Raw genomic sequence first — 19909 nt, 5'->3', positions numbered from 1 at the left:
GCTGTGCTGCTCCACATGAGCCACACATGGGGGCAACTCTCCTCCAGGGGCGCTGCTGGTGAGGAGGGGCTTGTGGGGGGAGGAAAGGCTGGGGCAACAGCCCGTGTACCCATAGAGAGGGCTCCAAGTGCCGCCTCTGGCACCCATGCCATAGATTCACCACCACTGCCCTAAATGATCAGGCTGTAAAGGTGATGGTGACTTGCAAGATTCTGTTAATGTAGCTTTGCAATAGAGCCATGTTTCCTGTCTGGTCTACCTAATAATAGGGTAATGGAAGAAGAGGGTCAGTAGGTGAGTCTGGAGATTAGATTGCACATAAGGGTTAGTATTTATAGTTTAAATAGTCATAAAGAGACATAATGTCAAGTGTCATGGGAAGATAAAATTTTCTTCTTGGAAATAAATGTTTACCATGAGTATCAAAATCTACAGGTAATATCTACCTGTAAAATTGTAGATATTATGCACCTAGGCATAAGTGTGTGTGTGTGTGTGTGTGAGAGAGAGAGAGAGAGAGAGAGAGAGAGAGAGAGAGAGAGAGAGAGAGAGAGAGAGAATGTGTGTGTGAGAGAGAGAGAGAGGGGGTGGGGAGAAGCAGAGCAAAATGTCTTGGTCAAAATAAATCTTCCAACAAGATATAATTTCTTCACTTATAAGAGAATCTTATTTGATCTTTCTAGTTCAGAATTAAAAATATGATTTTTTAACCTCTGTTTCAAAATTGTTTCCAAAAAGACTCAAGGATTGCTTCAGAGCTATATTTTCTTGGTAATCATTCAGCCAATCTTGTAAAGAAAAAGGATTCATGACTGTGACATCATTTAGTGGGAAAGGAATTGCTCTTAAGATTTCATCTACAAACAGATCAAAAACAGAGACAGAAGAGAACAAAGTTATTGAAAAAACAGTGCTCTACATTGTAGTTTTTATTTTATATGATTCAAACAAATTAAGAGAAAATTGTAACACTGAAAGTAGTACCAATAAAAGAGAATATTTGTAGCTCAGGGTTGAAATGAGGGGTCCTTGGTGCTCTCTGAGCTGGGTTGTTTTCTTGCAGATGTTTCATTACCCAAACTAGGTAACATTATCCATGCTAAACTAGAATCCAGCTCAGAGAGCACCAAGGACCCCTCATTGAAAGCAGTTTGATAGTATCTAGTATGAGAGGTGATGGGTTCCCCTTCACTGCATATATATTCAGATGAACAACTATCAGTCACAAATGCCTAATTCTGAATATCTGACAAAGCAAGGGGTTGAATACACAACAGAGTAGAATTGTTTAGTGTCTTTCCAGAATGTAAGAAATATCTATATGTTATGGAGAAGCTAATTTCAACTTCAACTTGACATCAGAAATAATTTCCTAACAATAAGAGCTGTTCAGCAATGAAGCAAATTGCCTTTGGTGGGCCCTTCCTCTCTCTGGTATTTAAACAGAGACTGAGTAACCCTTTTGGGGGAATGGTACAATAGTGGGTTCCAGCATAGGACAGGGAGTTGGCTAGATCAGGGCTTTTCAACCGGTGGTATGCGTACCACTGGTGGTACTTTAGCACTTGGCAGGTGGCATGTGACCACTAGCCAAGTATAGTAGGGAACCAGCTAAAGTGGTGCCACACAGACCTGGAGGAGATCTGCTGGAGCTACAGGGCTCGGCAGAAGCCCAGGATCAGAGCATGGTTACATGCTGATTGGAGTTTCCAGCTCACCCAGAAGAGAAAAGTGGGAGGGGGACGGAGAGAGGAGAAGCTATAAAAGGAGCAGATTTTGGCGGAAAGAGGCTTTTTGTTAGTGAAGCAGTGAGGAAAGAGCGAGCAAGCAGCCTTGGAAAATACGTGGCGGTGAGTGAGCGAGCGAATGGTCTTTGGAAGAGACGGGGCAGTGAGTGAGCAGATGAGCAGCCTTTGGAAGAGACAGGGCAAGCCTGATCCCAATGGGCCTGCCAGCATGGCAGCGGGCAGGAGCGCCGGGTGAGCTGCACTTTGCAGGACGAAGCAGGTGGATCTATGCTGGCAGGCCTGTCAGCATCAGGAAGGCTCCGAAGAAGGTAACTGCAGGGGGGAAGGAAGCAGGAGGCTTTCCAGCAGGTGCCACCATGCCTGCAAACACAGCACTGCCCCTCTGGTTTCCAACCCTGAAATTCCAGAGTAAAGTTGGGTAGCCTTTAAGCACCCCTGACAAGCTGAAAATCTGCTGTAGTCTCAGCTGCTGCCCTCTTCCTTGGCTGGGTGAGACTGGAGTGCACGACCTTTAGTTGGGGATGGTGGCAGGTGGGAGTGCTAGGTGAATGCCGCTTTGCAGGACAAAGTGGATGGAGGTACTTGCAAGTCCTGCCCCAGCTATGGTGAGAAGCAGCAACTGTGTCTGTGCCCTGGGGCCGAGAAGGAACCGCAGGGGCATGGTGGTGACTGCCTTCTGGCCCACTGGATTTGGGGTTTTCCTTTGATTGGGGGAGCATGGCATGACTCTGGCCAAAATGCAAATCCCTCTCTAAGCAGGGATTGGGAGACTGAAGGCCTCTATCTTTGTAGCCATGCAGTTCTAAAATCAATGAGCTGCTTCTGGGGAAGAGAATCAAAATAGGGCAAAACAAGCATAGTCCACCATGGTTTATTGATTACAAAGTTTTCCTCGGGTTTTCCTATTCTTTCCTCGGCTGTTAAAATCACATTGGCAAGGTCTATACTGAACATCTGGCTGCAAACTAGTCAACTGGATTTTAGCCTAGCCCCTTGTGCAATCCCAGGCCACATTCTGGAGGTAAGAGGATGTAGTAACAGGAGAGAGCTGCAAAATTGATTCGTTATTTATTCTTGCCTTTAGCAGCAATAACTATGTTCTTTGATGACTTTGCTAGCAACCTGCAGGCTGTGAACTTTCCTTTCCCCCTTGGAAAAAGAATTCAGAAGTGCTAGATTTATTTTTCCTGCTAATTACAATATACATTGTTAGTTTTTTAAGGAGCTTATGAGAAAAAGATGTATCTGAAAATTAAAATTAAAGGATGTATGGATTGAGTTGTGAGACAGGAAAGGGAAGAACATGGACTTATGCACTTCCAGTTGCTGACAGGTGTGCCACTAATATTCTGACTTGACACCTGTATGCTTTCAGGGCCCAAAGTTTATCTTCATTCTTAATAGGGCTGTGTTGTGGATTAACTAAATTTTTTCTGGGTTCTGATTGTAAGATGAGTATTCTGAGCTATGGAGGCCTTTGATCTTCTTTTTAAATGCATAATAATAAAATAATGAGAACTAAAGGCTCAAAGGGAAGGCAGATTAGAAAGAACAAGACCTTTTGGGGTCTTCAATTCCCTTCCTGTTAAGAGTTCCTTAATGAGGCTTGTTCTTCTTTCCTAACATCAATTAAGGTAGTTTTTCCAGAAAATATGTGCTGTGATTAGTGATTTAACTATGTTTTCATTCTGGCTGTGTTTTAATTTATATATAATGTATGTTTAATCAAGGAGGGCTTGGAGAGATAGAAGTGGCCAATATGGAGGTTGCACCTTGCCCTCCAGATCTGTCTCTCCTGCAGATCTCTGGAGAGGAGGAGGGGTGGCAGGCGAGCTGTGTGAAGGTAGGCTGCCCCAACAAGTCAGCATCCTTACCACACACAATTGAAAATGAGAATTCCCTTTCGAGAAGGGCCAGCCTCCTTTGCAGGACCCAGGAGTGCTGGTCCCCTGCCGTCTCCTCTTGCTCTCCAGAGATCTGTCAAGACAGAAGTTGGACTCAGAGGAAACTGCTTCCTGCAAATGCCCTCCACCTCCTGCTTTGCTAGGAGGGGGCACAGGACAGGAAAACACCAACGATGTCTGAAATTGGGAAAAGAACATCTCTTTAGTGTGCTATCTACACACACACACACACACACACACACACACACACACACACACACACACATTCCAAGCTTAGAGACTTGTATCCACATCTGAGCTAGCAAATTTCCAATTATGCCTGGGCTTGAGGAGAAGGCTCTCTTGTTCTTCTGTGCATAAAAGTCCCCAAACCTGGAATGCAGTGTGTGTGCTTGTGTGTGTGCGCACGCATGCGCTTGGCAGCTAGCAGTTTGAGGAGGCAAGAAGTTTGTGGGGCACCGAGTTGTCCCCACATCTAGTTAGCCAGTGCTACTTGTTCCGTTCCAGCCCAGTTGTCTCAAGTCAGCTGTGTCCACTGAGCGGCGTTGAGCAGCCACACCCACCTGGTGGTACTCAAATATTGTCATATCCTAAAAGTGGTACAATCTCTGAAAAAGTTGAAAAGCCCTGGTCTAGACAATCTCCAAATTTTCCAGCTCTTACATTCCATGATTTTTCCAGGTATGTGATTCTTTTATTATATAGCACAGCTCTGGGAAACAGAATGGGTTGAAAAAATTAAATATTATTTTCCAAGACTTGTTGCTCTTAATACTGCTTATGCAAACTGGTTTTCTTTTATGGCTGAAATGCAATTAAAAAACAACAATAGATTATTCAATGTAGTTTGTTGTTTATGCTTAATGTTAAACGTAGTGAGTCTTATGTTCATAAGGATATGGAGGAGATATGTAAGAGAGTAAAAGAATGTTGTGACTCTAGGGCTTTACTTCAATTGACACATTCTTGATAAGCTAAATATCTCTATCTAAGGCAGGGGTCCTCAATCTTGGCAACTTTAAGACTTGTGGACTTCAACTCCCAGAATTCCTCAGCCAGCACTGGCTGAGGAATTCTGGGAATTGAAGTCCACAAGTCTTAAAGTTGCCAAGGTTGATGACCCCTCATCTAAGGAGATCATTGGACAAAGTGCAATGCTGAAAACCTCCTCAGAGTGTGAGAGGACCGCCATCCCCAAATATTTACAAATATAACCTGGAAGGAACCAGGCACAAGTGGCTATGGGGGAAAAGTGGAGGGGTATGCAGGTAATGGCTACTCTATAGTAGTAGCCTTCCTACGTTAATTGGAGAATGTCTCTTAATGATTTTAGAACTAAATCTTTGTCAGCCTATTTCAAATCACTCAGAAGTCAATCAGAAATTCTTAACTTATCCTCTGTCCACCCATGGCCCAAGCTACTCCATGCTCAATGTAGGAAACCCGCCTTATAGATTCCGAAAAATGGCTATCCAAAGAGGACCTTATAGGTCGTTAGGGACCTAAAGGGGAGAGAACCCACTATTCTTTTAAACTGATGTTAAATAAATTGATTGAAAGGGGAAGGTACAGCAAGAGAGTAAAAATAAAGCCCATCCTCTCTGGTGATGGATAGAGAAATCAAAGTAGTTTTTTGCAGGAATGGTATAATCACTGTTTTGCAAATGTATAGAACATGGAGGATTCCCCTGTTGTTTGGGACTCATACATAATGATGACTGTGGCTTGGGACAACTGGAGACCTCAATCTACCTGCTGAGTTTAGCTTGGAAAATAATTATTCTCCCTTTCTCTGGCACATATTTGATTACTGAATAGAGAAAAAAAGGCAACTTTTCCCATGCAATATTAATTTCATTTAGAGGAATATTAAAAGAAAGTAAATGATAGGGATGCAAGAAAAATAAAATTAAAGTTAAGCTTTAAAATTATTATCGTTTGCTGGATGAAAAATTATTTTAGTTCCAAAATCATTTTACATCACCTGGATTAGGCTTTCCAGTTTGATACTGCATTGAACTGAAAAATCTGAAATAAAAAAGGTTAAGAATTCTAAAATCCATCTTCTCTCACTTCAGATTGTATAGAGGGAAACAATTGAACTAACAGTGGAATCTCTTTGACTGATGAAATTATTACAGGATATACTTATTTATATTCAAGCTTGAAGGAAGTTTGTTATATTCATTTCCAAATGCTTCATATTAATATTTCTCTGCATTCTTTCCAATTTCCTTAATAAGTCAATTTTTGTATCCAATGAGCATGCTCAGTCCTCTACAGGGTACTTTGGTACTCCTGGTCTTTTGCCCATTAAGTTTATTGTATTTTGACAAAACTCAGGATTCTCCCAGAGTTATGGATATCATCTTCTAGAACATTTCTGGTGCTATGTAGACCATCTAAGGCACAGCTCTCAAAGAATTAATACTGGTATTACATGATGATATAGTCCAAGTATTTTACTAGTGTGGCTTTAGAATTAAAATGAGGCATATAGAAAAAGGGGGTAGCACTGAATAAACAATTAGGAACAAAATAAATGGTTCATACACATTACCTGTGGTCATACAGAGCACAGAAAGTTTATACAAGGAGGAACCTGATTAGAACTTGAACAGCAGAAATTTTAGAGAAATTTCAAGATAAACATCCTGAGAGGGAGAAAATAATGACCAGCCCTTTCTGTAGTGGCCAAGAAACCCACATAGATCTTCCAAGAAAGTCCCAGGAATCAAGCTTAATCTGAAGAAGACTTACTCTTGAATTATTGGAATAAGTTGTATACCAAGATCCTCACAGTAAAACCATCTTTCAAAAAGGACATCTGTTGATTCTCCAACATAATATCTGGGAAAAGAAAAAGAATATATATCATGTAGATTTTGTAATAAATATTTGATATCTTTAATATAGAAAAGAGAAGACAATTTGTTTTTTTAAAATAATGTGATATGTCATGAACATGAAAAAATGAGTGTATAATGCTTTTAATTTATTCAGACAAGCCTGAAAGGATGGAAAAACTGGCTATGTGTTATCAATGAGATTAACAGAACAAAAGTTTGTAACAAACTAATAGAATAACAGAGTTGGAAGGGACTTGGAAGTCTTCTAGTCCAATCCTCTACTCAAGCAAAAGACTATATCATTTTAGACAAATAGCTATCCAATCTGTTCTTGAAAACCCCCAGTGATGGAGCTTCTACAACTTCTGAAGGCAAGCCATTCCATTGAGTGATTATTCTTACTGTCAGGAAATTTTTCCTTAGTTCTAGGTTGTTCCTCTCCTTAATTAGTTTCCATGCATTGCTTCTTGTTTTGCCTTCAGGTGCCTTGGACTCCCCTCTTCTTTGTAGGAGCACCTCAAATATTGAAAGACTGTTATCATGTCACCCCCTAGTCCTTCTTTTAATTAGACTAGCCATACCCAATTCCTGCAATTGTTCTTCATATGTTTTAGTCTCCAGCCCCTAAATTAGAGTATATTTAACACACTAGATAACCATAATTATATGGCAGCAAATCTATAATCTCAAGAATGAATAGTTTTTTTTTCTTATGATAGGAAGTGCGATAATTTCCCCCAAGGAAGTGGCAGATGGAAGAGGATTATGAATTCTTCTCCCTCCAGTTGCATTAAAATCAAAAGAACTTAATTAGATGAAGTTTTCTGCCACCACATATATCTTCCTTTAACTCAGCATTGATAAAAACTGCATACAGAGAGAAATATGTCATTTTCTCCAGTATTGGGTTTCTGAATATTTTAAACCCTGTAATGCCCATCAAGGCCTGAATGCTTGTAGTTTGAGAAAGAGAATAAACTCCAAACATCCAAATATGATCCATTCCATTGCATACAACACTGGACCCAGATCCACTAATACATTATGGTTTTCAGAGGTCTGACTGCATACAGAACATCTTTATTTATTTAAATTTATTTGTCATATTTAGAAACCACCTATTTCCCTGGACTCTGGGATGGATAAATAAAATGTAAAACACTTGTAAAATGTTAAAAACATAACTGAATATAATTTTAAACTGAAAATTTACAGTGGGGTAAGAAAATGTGACATTAAAAGTACATTAAAAGGGGGGGGGATTTCAAAGTGTTAGCTAACTCTGTGCTCTTCTGTGAACACCAAGCAAGATGGCAGAGCCAGTTCTTTAGATATTTTTGAAATGTCATGATATTGGGGGCCTGCCTTGACCCTGGGGGGAGAATATCCAAAGGGCAGGGGCAACAGGAGACAACAATGTCTTTACCCCTGAACTGTATCTGAAGAGGGATAAGAGGGAAGAGAGGAGAGGAGAGAGAAAAGAATAAAGGAGGGGAGAAGGAAGTAGGAAGGTTGGAGGAGAAGAGGAGAAGTGGGGAGAAAGAGGAGAAGAGTGGTGAAGGGGAGGAGAGGAAGAAGAGGGAAGTAGGGAAGAGAAGAAAGGGAGAAAGAAGGTAGAGAAGAAGGAGTGTAGATACGGTGAAAGGGGAAATGGGCAAGCAACACCAAAAGTCATGTGTATGTATTTATTTCATTTTATTAAAAATATCTTATATATGAATGTTAAAAGAATGTATGTTAACATCTGATAAATATTACGGTATATGTATGGGGGAGAGTTTGGAAAAATAAAAAAATATTTTTTTAAAAAAAGGAGACAACAATGTCTTTTTGGACCCCACCAGTCAGAATTCTTTAATAGACAGGGTCTACAACCTGTCTGACCTGGGGGACAGGCTGAGGTGATGGAGGGGTAGACAGTACCATAAGTAGCCTGGCCTCATGCTGTGTAAGGTTTTAAAAATCATAACCAACACCTTGAATTGAATCCAGAAGCCAACTGGCAGCCAATGCAGCTCACACAGAAAAGGTGTCACATACGCCATTCTTTGTCCAAAATTGCTCATGCAACTGCAAGCTTCCAAATATTTTTGAAAGATAGCCCCATACAGCTCTTATTGCAATAATCCCCATCAAACCAGGACATGAGTGACCAAGCAGAGTGTATATGCTTAATTTCTTCAGTTGAATTAAACATGTAATACATAAAGTTTGGTTCTAGTCACCCAAGACTCTGTAGAGAAGTGAGAGCATCTCCCACAGATAGAACTGTCCATATGCTCATATAATTTATTAGTGGAGATAAAGGTTTTAGATTATTTTTCAACTCTAGTACCTGTCAGAATGGTTTATAACGATACAAACAGATTTATAACAAAATGACATCTCACCTCAGTCCATCAGTTTCTGTTTCTAATCTTCTCCTTTCAACAACCAGTCCCACAGAGTTTGCATATCTTTGTGGAGAATGTGGAATCCTGGCTGGTAAAAGAAACATCTGAGAACAAAATTAAAGTTGAAACATGTAGCAACAGCAGGAGGTTTGGTTACATCTTCTCTGATATTTCAATTGGTCTTTGTTCTCCCATTCTACTTTTCCTTGAATGCCTTGAATGATTGAATAGGAGTTTAGCAATAGGAGGAAATGTAATGGGAAGAAAGAACAACCTTAAGGAACTGCAGGAAGAGCCCCTACCAAGATAACAGTCAGATAAAAGAAATCAAAGTCTGGAGCAGACAAGACCCTCCTCTCTAATTCTCATGAAGTTAAAGGGGAGGGGGAGGATACATTCAAACCTGTTGTAACATTATAATAAAAACAGTATTAGCATTCATTTCCTAGTATGGTCTCGCTTGAAAGGCTAATGAGGATAAGACAGAGGCACCATGCTTTCTGTGAGATATGCTCAGCTGTGCAAAATGAAAAGTTCACATCTTGAATAATTGCTGGCTCAAAGAAGTATGTGCTGTTGATTGCCCACTCTGTAGGATTGAATCGCTGCTTCCTGCTGAGCAAGCAGACCTTGTACAGAGAATATAGGAAGAATATAAGTTAGTTATGAGGAAGAAAACTTAGCAAGTGAGCTAAGTTTTTAAGCTTTTAGTGAAAAGAGTTGAATATCTATCAAATTTTCCTTCTAAGGGGAAAATGGACATTAGCTTAATCTGAGGGCCTAAGAAAGGAACAAGAATAAATAAATGTTTTTTTAATGATAGTGCCTTAAGAAACAGAGGTGAAGATAAACAGAACATGTTTCTATAATTGTGACTTGCAGTGCTTTTGACATGTTTCTGTTTGTTCATGAAAATAACCTGATATATATTACAAAAGCTACAAACTTGTAGCAATGCTCCAAGAAAAAATTGAGAATTGGAAGAGCGCAGTTTATGAGAAAATAAAAGATTTATTAGGGCAAGTAAAAGAGACACTGCAGTAAAGGCTAAAAGTAGAAGCAACTCTACATAAGAAAAATAATCAAAATAACAAAGAATTGCCAAAGAGTAATAGTTAAGAACAAAAGATATAAAATATATTCTGAGCTTCTGGGGAAATAGAGAAACTATTTTCTCCCAAGGGAGGAAGAAAACAACACACTCCCCTTCCTAGATAACCTCATCAGTGGAGGCAGTAATGGCAAATTACAAGTTTTTGATACAAGTGTATCAAAAAACTACCCACACCACCAAGTGCTCCATTACCAAAGTAACAACCCAGCCTCCCACAAGAGAAGCTGTGTAAGAACACTATTTAGGCAACCATAAATACTCTGCAGCAGCCCTGAACAAATGGAAACAAAGCATGTATACAATGTGTTCCAACAAAATGGATATCCACACAACTTTATCAAAAAGTGCCTGACCAATCAACTGACACAAGCTGTGAAAAGGATAACATTGCCAAAAACATCTCAGAAACCAATAACAGACTATTACAACCACGTGGCATCACCATAGTGGCATCACTAAAGCCCTCCAAAACATCCTAAGTAAACCAAAAGACCCAGCAGCCCCAGAAGAAAAAACCAAGAGTTAGATACAACATATAACAGTCACTATGTAGGACAAATAGGTAGAAGACTAGCAGAGAGCATCCATGAATACCAACTAACAGTCAGAAGACATGATGAAAACTCCTTAAATTCACAACACATGGATATACTCAACTGGGAATCTGTGAGCATCCTAGACCAAGCCAAGTCCAAAAATGCGAAATAATTCCTGGAGCCCTGGCACTCAGACAAATTGGCTATCAACAGGCACATAGAATGAACAACATCTGCATACCATTCAAAAGAGACAATCAAAAAGCCCCAAATACCTCCTCACACAATCAACACCCATATGAGCCGAACAATCATATAAACAATACCCCAATCAAGGAACTACCAACACAGCCTAATACTAAATAACAGCTTGATCAAGGAACACACTAACAAGGCAAGCCACTTGTATGTAAACAGAGAGCAAATCCCACTCCCTTCTAGCACTGATGATGTTACCTAGTTTGTTAATGAAACATCTGCAAGAAAACTACCAAATTCAGAGAGCACCAAGGACCCTACAAACAGAGAAACGGCTGAATAGCAGACAGGAGGTTAGATCTTTGAATACCTGTCCTTTGGAAGAAGATAAGAAGATAAAGTAAGATGGTGGCATGAGGAACAGGAGAAACAGTCTATTGACCTCACCCCTAAGCTTTTATAAAAGGTATCTGGCTGGTCTATAGTTTACGATCACAACAGAACAATTTTAAGACTTATTTCTTCCTGATATTGCCAAAAAATAAAAAAATAACCTCATGGTTGCTCAACAGTTATTCCCATTCATCCTGTTTGCCATGGAAGAAGAAGGGCAAGAAGATAATACTGCAGGGGAATAACAGGCCTTGAAAATGATATTAGTGGGTTTCTAGAATCATACTGAATTATGTAGTTGACAGGCTATTGTCATGAAAATAGTTGTAGTTCATAAGTACTAGTAAAATGCCACTGCTTGGGAAGGCTTTAACATTAATACTGAGGAGACTAAATGTCTGAAATAACAACCTCAAATAAGACTTGTACCTTTAGAAGTAAGTGGAAACCCTCCTGTAAAGTAGCCTAATAAACTATCCAACATCTAGCATTAAATCAAATGAAAATGCTTGTTGAACTATTGTAAAAATTCCAGTAAGAAAAAAAGGGAAAAAAATTTAAGCCAACAAATAAACTTTTGTGAAGATATGAAAATAAAAAAGGAAAATGTAAGAGATTGAAAGAGTTAGCTCATCCTGAAAGTATACATAAAGGATAGCCCAGTGTTGTAGACAGGGTCCATGGAAAACAAAAGGTCAGAATAAACTAAGAATAGGAAAAAAAAAGTTTCTTTAGATATATTCAAAAGAATTGCATCTGAGGGTATTATGGGAATTATGGGTGAACCTTATATATTATCTTTGCAACTAGTAAAGTCCAGATGATTGGAGGACATAAAATATAATTAAAGAAGGGTGGGATGGGAATCTGGGACCTAGAGTCATATTAGATTGACATCAACAATTAGGAAGCTGTAGAACAAATCATAATAAGATCAATCTATAAGCACCTGGAAAACTGTGATAATGGACAGAGGATACCATCTCCAAACGATTTACATAGGAAAAAGAAATTAATCCACAGGTACAGACTGAAGGATATCTGATGATAGAATTCACATACCAGGCATGACAATAAATCTCAACTCTCCCACCAAGCTGAACAATATCAAAGAAGAAAAACTATAGAGATTTCTTTAAAGATAGCCTGGAGTAAATACAGAAACCTGGAAACAGTCAAATACAGAAACTTGGAAACTGTAAAAGGGATTCCCCACTCTCTTTTATAGTGAGTTCATTGGGACAGAGTCTCTTTGAATAATTTGAAATGCTAAATTGCTTTTTATGAGTTATGCTACCAATGGCTTGCCTACTATTTCTTGATTATTTAGGTTTGTTCTCCATTTCATTCTTTTCCCAGCCTCTCCCAAATCTCCAGACATTCAATCTATGTTCTGAAGTTTCTTATAGGAGAAGTTTCACAGACATGACATGGCTAGATAAATTTCACACATACATGCACATCTGCCTATTGAAGAACATACATTAGAAATATATATATTTTCACCAGGGGTTTAAATTTTAGTTCTTTTTTTCCCTTATTGCCGACCTTCAGAGTCAGAATCATAAAATCATAGGGCTAAAAGGTGATGGTCTTCTAGTAGAACCCCTATTCAAGGCAGGAGACTTTGTAACATCCTAAACAAATACTCGTCCAATCTTTTCTTGAAAATCTTGAAAACATTTTTTTCTTGAAAACCTCTCCTCAGGGTTTATATAATGATTCTGAATGGTCCAAGTACTGATTCTAGCTTTACTATCTTCAGCCCTTCTGCTATCTTTTTAATAGCATTTGTGAAAAAGTTCTTAGAATAGCTAATTAAAATTATATTGTGATATAATTTCACAATAATGATAATAACAATAATAATATACTTTTAACACTTCAGATTTTTCATTGTTTTTGTGCATGATGTGCAGTAATGGAAAATATACTGAACTGTCTCATGTAATTATTAAATATATTATTACATGAAAATAATATATATCAAAACAGAAAAATACTAGAATTACAGTTTGAGATTTGTTTGCTAGTTTATACACAAACCTATCTTTACCTCTCCTTCTTTAATGTGGATATCCTTGTGTTTTCCGTTTTCTATTATCTTCAGGCACATGTCTCCCTGAAGCTGGTAAAACAACTGTGTAGGAAGGAGGAAAAAGTTAGATTAAAAACATGGCAGTGTTTTAATATATTGTAGCCTAAGTTCACGCACAGTCATATCTGGAGCTCTTATGGCTAAAGCAAACTTAATGGCTCCTGGAAATATTATTCATAGTATGAACCTGGTTCACCTTATTGTTTTATATAGCATTCTGTATAATATCACAATAAGCCCACTCTGAGTTTTCTCAACTTGTTGATGTGACATAGTGTTGGTGTGACATAATCTAATACCTCGGGAATCATTTTTAACAGTGGATGCTTTATCAAGCTTCTATAGCAAAATGTGCAGCCCTGCAGTTTATATAGTCCAAGTAGATTGTGTTCTTTCTGGAAGCAACTGCAAGATGGGTCTTCCCTCAGAAAACCCATGTAGAGTTCAATTATATATTTTTTTCAACATGAGGATGTTACAAAGGGAAACTGTGGACTATGGGATCAGATAAGTAAAGTACCATATAATGTACATATTATTCTATAAATATATGGAATCAGAAGAAATTTTTGTTCTTTTAGCTTTTGTCCTCATGCAAAATGCAATATATAGAATTTGTACTATATATATATGAAGTCATTTTTAGTAGTCCAATATAAATTTTGCATACATGTTTGCTTTCTTCACTGAATAAATTATTGAGATTGTATTTATTTATAACCAGCTGAAGGAACACAACTTCACTGATGCAAAGAAAGAGTGGCAGGACCAGTAACCAAAGTATTCTTCTCAAATAACTCCTTTTAAGAATATGTTTCATAGTTCCTCTATATCTGCAGGTGGGAGATGCCGCGTTGAATGAAAAGCTGATTATAAATAATAAACTAGAATATATCTATGCTAATGCTTTTTTATGTTTTAATCTGTTTTATGCATAGTTGAATCACTGTTTCTAAAATAATCAGTTTAATTTGGAAACACAAGAGGGTCAGACTGAAATTCTTGTTTACTATTCAGTAAACAAGACTCAGTTTTAAATTTTTAACGTAAATACATTTGTCTTTTCCAACAATAAATAAATAAATGAGAAGATTCAATACATTTCTGAACAAAAGCTGATCTGCCATATCTTCCATTTTTATGTCAAAATGTCAAACTCTAGGTGAATTTTTGGTGTGAATTCATTTCATTTAAGGACACAATCCTTGGACAATGCTCAAGCTTCCTTTATGTTTGGTAGTGAATGTTTTGTCTTATTTTATTACGTATTATAGATAATAATACTGTACACATTATAAGTCCATATATTTTGCTTTCAAGGTGATTGCCGTTCAAGTCATAGAATTATAGCAGTGTAGCTTATTACTGTATTTTAGTCATGTTGTCTATATTTCTATTGCAACAAGATCACAGGAATTAATAATCATAATTCAAATCCAATTATACTATTCATAAATTCAGGAGAATGCAAACTTTTAAATCACTGTCAATTCACTCACCATTTTTCCGAATGCTTGTTCAAAACTAAAACGGCTACAATTAAGTATAGTAAAACAACTCATTTAATCAAAATGGCAAATTAGATAATCAATTTAGAGGAAAACTTAACATTAACATAGAGATAACTGGAGGAAAAATGGCCTATAAAGGAAGGATTTATTAATATGGATTACAAGGAAAGAGGAACTTTTTTTCTTCTGGTGACCCAGTTGTACAACAGCCTAAAAAATGGGTATGTCTGGCGGCAGTGTTTTAAAATTTTACTGTCTAGTATAACCCTGTTTGCATGGATATTTTAAAATGGTTCTTCTTAAATTTGTTGAGGTGAGCTATTTGTTATTTGGTGCTTTTTATTGCTGTAGTTAACAATTTTCTATAGTTTTATAGTTTATTGCATTACACTTTAATTTTAATGATCATTGAATATTAGCCTTATATCATAAGATAGAGGACTTTATAAAAATACTATTATATAATATATTTATGATTTTTCCCCAACATTAATGGATATGTGAATTCAGCTATTATTGAATGTCAGCTGCTGCTCATTTTTGTTCCAGGTTTCCTGGAGAAATTTGAAAAAGGCAAGTTTGGTCAAACTATATTTTTGTCAATGTACTATTCGAGACTCTCATTTTAAACCAAAACCACTGAAGGAAGCTAAAATCTGGATTATCGGTTCCTAAATCAAAGTAGGAGGAACTATGTGGGAATGTACTGTATATCTCTTCTTGTATAAGTGGGATGATGTCCCTTGGATGTTGAATGCATTTATGGATAAATGTATCAAGGATGCTTATGACATTAGGGGTGTATTAGCTGGAGAAATGAATACACAAGTACTTTTGGATGCAGATGATGCTATGTTGTTGACCAAAAAATTAAACTATATCAAATGTTACATAGATTGTATGATAGTCTGATAGGGAAAACAGAGTGAATGAGCAACTTATACATAAATGGTGAAAGATTAGACATATAGATGAATTGTATAGACTGGTAGGTCATTAAAAAGGGGAATTGGATGGAAATGTACAAAGGCTTTTAATAAGGTAGTATGTGATCTGTTGGGGAAAAAAAAAAGAATACTATTTAGTTTCTAGGGTGTTGGCCTAGAAACCAGGAGACTGTGAATTCTAGTTCTGCTTTATGCATGAAAGTCAGCTGGATGCCTTGGATCCATTCACTGTCTTTCAGTCTACTGAGTTGTTGTGGTCAAAATAGGAGGAGGAAGGAATATTAGGTAAATTTGCTACCTTGAGTTATTTATAGAGAACAATAAAGGTGAGATAAAAATCTAAGAAATAAAAAATAGCGAATAAATAAATAAAATGGCTGTGTACAAGATCAGGATTCTAGACATTTTGTTATATGGAAGTGCTGTAACAGTTGGCTTCTCATATCTGCTTTGGAGAAAGTAAACATACTTTGAACTTAACAAATCTATTTTTTTCTGCTTATGAAGATTTCATGAGGATTGACCTATTTGTGATAAAATTTAATTAGCCTACATGTTTATGTCCTTTATACTTGTTAAATCCCTATATAACGTTCTCTCTTTGTTGTAAATGTTTAATTTAACATTCAATTTCAGTCTTATATTTCATTATTGCACTGAATTATGTTTTTAAGAGTTCAAGGAATGGAAAGAAATATACTGACATCTAAGGGATACACAAAAAAATGCAGGCAAACCATGTTTTAGAAACACTAAGTACTTTTTTCTGTTTATTTGTTTATGGCTTAAAAAATAACTAACCATCTGGCTATTCAGGATAACATATTGAATTACTAAATCTAATTTCACAAGTATTTTGCTGAGCTTCAGCTATTCAAATAAGTAGCTTCAATTATTAAGAATGTGCAATAATGAATAACAAATGCTATCACAGACTTTTGGCAACCCATCCATTATAATAATCTGTCTGACACAAATAAAAATAACATTATTTAATCTTTAATGACTGGAGATTTCTGGATAAAGATGTACTTAATGCACAGACATGATGAATATATCAGTCATCTGCTGGACTGGCTACACTGGATCTCTATAGACCATTTTTACTATGATGATTAAGTGAATCCTTCTCCAATTGACTTTTATTTGATGGACGTTAACTGGGAAAGTAGAAAACTGTGACTGCAAGACTCTGCAATTGTAGTAAATGTGAGCTGCTTGCCAAACGCCCAAGTTGCAAATATGTTAATTCGGGGGTGGTGCAATAATAATATCATTAAGGATGGGTCAAAAGTCACTTTTCTGAGGCCATCGTAACTTTGAACCATTGTTAAATGAACAGTTATAAATCGAGGACTATCTATATATCAGCCTTTCCCAATTTGGACTCCTGCAGATGTGTTGGTTTATATAAAGTATTTCATAATTCTCATCTCACTAATTGGCAAGATGGAATATAATGTAGCTGAGTCATACAAAATTGGGAAAAGATCTAATCCAACACTACTTATTCAGATTTTCATGATAAGCATATAAACAAGATATACAAGCAATAGTTCTCATTTCTGCTTGTCTCTGAATTCTGTATTCTAAAACAAGCAAATCTAAATATTACTAGTGGCTATTATCCATTTGTTTTATTATTTTTTTAAAAAATGAAGAAGATACTCATTGCTGTCAATAGATTAATAAACAGCATCCAGAAAAGTCTTTGTATGGAGTGTATGATGAGCTGCTTCTTTTTATTCTATGCCTTGTCTAATGACAACCTGATTTAAGGAATCACTTTTGCCTGCAAACTAGGTGAGGCAGTTTGCAAGCGAATACTGTTATCTATTGCTGCCCAACAACTGAAAAGGGAGAATAGTGGTGAAGGAAGGGACAAATGCAGACAAGACACTTCTTCTGGCCAAAAGCAGCAATTTGCTTCTGCAATGGGTTGCCTCTCATGTCAATAGTCATGAATTTGAACCTATGCATTACCTCCAAGCATCTAACTTCCTGCTGTTTTGTTGTTTTAATTGCTGAAGCAGTACCAGAAAGGTAATAATTCAAAAAGTATTATTTCTTATTTGTGAGAATAGCTCAGGTTCCCTTGTTGGCTTCAGCATCTTCAATATCTTGTTTCAGATTAAAGAATTCCATCTGTGTCAACCATTTCCAGGGTCATCAGATAATGGAATCTAGATCCCCAAAGTTTCTTTCAGAAGAAACGAATTCACGTTTTAAGCTGCCATGGAAATCTATATTATTAGCAGTGGAATAATTAAACTGACATTATTATTAAATAATTAATAATTAAATAATTAAATTCAGACAGCTGAATTTCTTTCTTTTAACAGAAATAGAATATAATTGCAAGGGCAAATCTATAGAATATTTTGGCCAATTTTCTGTCATCTAGCTCATATATCAGCATTCTGTAAAGAAAAGGTTACTTTTTAAATGATGTTCCTTGACAAATCTGCATGTTTAATCAGAATAGCTTTTTAAAACTGGCAGGAATTGGAACAATCATTATGGTAATATATATATATAATATATATAACAAGACTTGCAATCTACATTATCTTCATTTAGATGTAGTAAACATGGACCTCAAATATAATGGGGACTGTTATTACAGCATACTGAATGGGTGATATGACTGAACCTTATACACACAGAGAATTCCAGTACAGATATTTAGAAGTAGTCATAAGACAAAGATGGTCTGATTACCTTATTCAAATTGAGCTAATAATTATAATGATTTGACAAGGGGGGATAGCACATAGAAATTTGTATCACAATATCAAAGGAACCTGATCAATCTTGGCTACTCTACACCATGATTCAAGATGGGAAACCTTTGTGGGTTCTGTCCCTGAAGCCAAACATTTTCTGAAGGCCTAAGCCGGAGCCGCATGGAACTCTTTGAGCTATCACCTGTGGTTCCAGAGCCTCCTCTGCCATTTGCAGAGAGAGAGAGACAGAGAGACACTTGCATGTCCCTTCTCTCTCTCTCTCTCTCTCTGTCTCTCTGTCTCTGTCTCTCTCTGTCTCTCTCTGTCTCTGTCTCTGTCTCTGTCTCTCTCTCTCTCTCTCTCTCTCTCATGCGGACTTCCCCCTCACAGGGCTCCTGATTGGTCCTGCACCCAGGTACCCCAGCCCATGGGAGAAGCGTGACCAGGAAGTCCCTTTCCTGGGCTGGCCCCATCTGAGGCGCATGTTGCCATGGAGCCACACGGGGAAGCCCCGGGATCCCCGCTGGGAGTGGCCTGCTGGAGGCTCCGCTGAGTGGGCCAGCCATCCTACAAGCCACAGCCCAAGGGAGAGCAGCCCCTGCGATCCCCAGTCAGCGGGGCCAACGGCTGGGAAGGCACGCCAGAATCCCGGCTACCAGGAAGGAAGAGGGAGATGCAGCAATCATAGGAGAGGAGAGCCTCCTCCTGGGGCTTGGCGCTGGTGGCAGCTTCCTTGTTCTCCTCCTCCTCCTCCCCTCTTCTTCCTGCTGCCCCATGGGCAGCTCAGGCAGGCGCTGGGGCAAGAGGGGCACCCAGTGGGCCAGCCAGGCCGGCTTAGAGGCTGGCAGGGGCCGGTCAGGCAGAGCAGCCACAGCATTGCGGCCAGGGCCAGCGGCCCGCGCGGCACCATTGGATGAGTGGAGGGCGAGGCCAGGCAGCATGGAGTCCTGGTTGGGGCATGGCTGGGGCAGCATCAGTGGCTTCCTCACCCTCCTCCTCCCCTTCTTCCTCCTGCTGGCCCCCCGGGCAGCTTGGGCGGGGTGCTGGGGCAAGAGGAGTGCCTGGGGGGAGCAGCCGGACTGGCAGAGGGGCTGGTCAAGCAGAGCAGCCGCAGCATTGCAGCCAGGGCCAGCGGCCCGTGTGGCACCAGCCCCCGCTGCGGCCCACCACGGCTACATCAGATGGGCAGAGGGCGAGGCCTGGCAGCGCGGAGTCCTGGCTGGGGCAGTGGCAGCGGCTTCCTCACCCTCCTCCTCCCCTTCTTCCTCCTGAAAAAAATCAGTCTCTAAAGAAGGCATCAGTATACCACAGGATCACCATTTCATGAGATTTGCCCATGGTACAGAAAAAAAAAGAGCAAGCTGCAAAATGAACAGATATCTATCCCAATTGTTCTACCCGCTTAATACCTTCTAGCAAAGTGGCTGTATTCCTGGTCCACATTATTAAATTTTGTTATTTGACAGGACTAAGGAAACGTGTCTTCTCTGTC

At 38.5% G+C, this 19909-nt stretch overlaps 1 protein-coding gene across 1 annotated transcript in view; it reads right to left on the bottom strand.

The window, feature by feature from the left end:
* HAAO (3-hydroxyanthranilate 3,4-dioxygenase) overlaps positions 1-19909 on the bottom strand; it is a 30405-nt gene that overhangs the window by 7327 nt on the left and 3169 nt on the right. Inside the window, exons 3-7 of the mRNA XM_039329741.1 lie at positions 13192-13275; positions 8892-8998; positions 6413-6502; positions 5637-5680; positions 712-857 (exon numbers count right to left, since the gene is read on the bottom strand). Coding sequence (XP_039185675.1) covers positions 712-857; positions 5637-5680; positions 6413-6502; positions 8892-8998; positions 13192-13275 — 471 coding nt within the window. The remainder of the gene's footprint in view (positions 1-711; positions 858-5636; positions 5681-6412; positions 6503-8891; positions 8999-13191; positions 13276-19909) is intronic.

This window comes from Crotalus tigris, unplaced genomic scaffold, assembly GCF_016545835.1.
Source record: "Crotalus tigris isolate CLP2741 ecotype Arizona unplaced genomic scaffold, ASM1654583v1 scf7180000024411.593283, whole genome shotgun sequence".
NCBI classification, from domain to species: Eukaryota; Metazoa; Chordata; class Lepidosauria; order Squamata; family Viperidae; genus Crotalus; species Crotalus tigris.
This window is presented reverse-complemented; position numbering and strand designations above follow the sequence as displayed.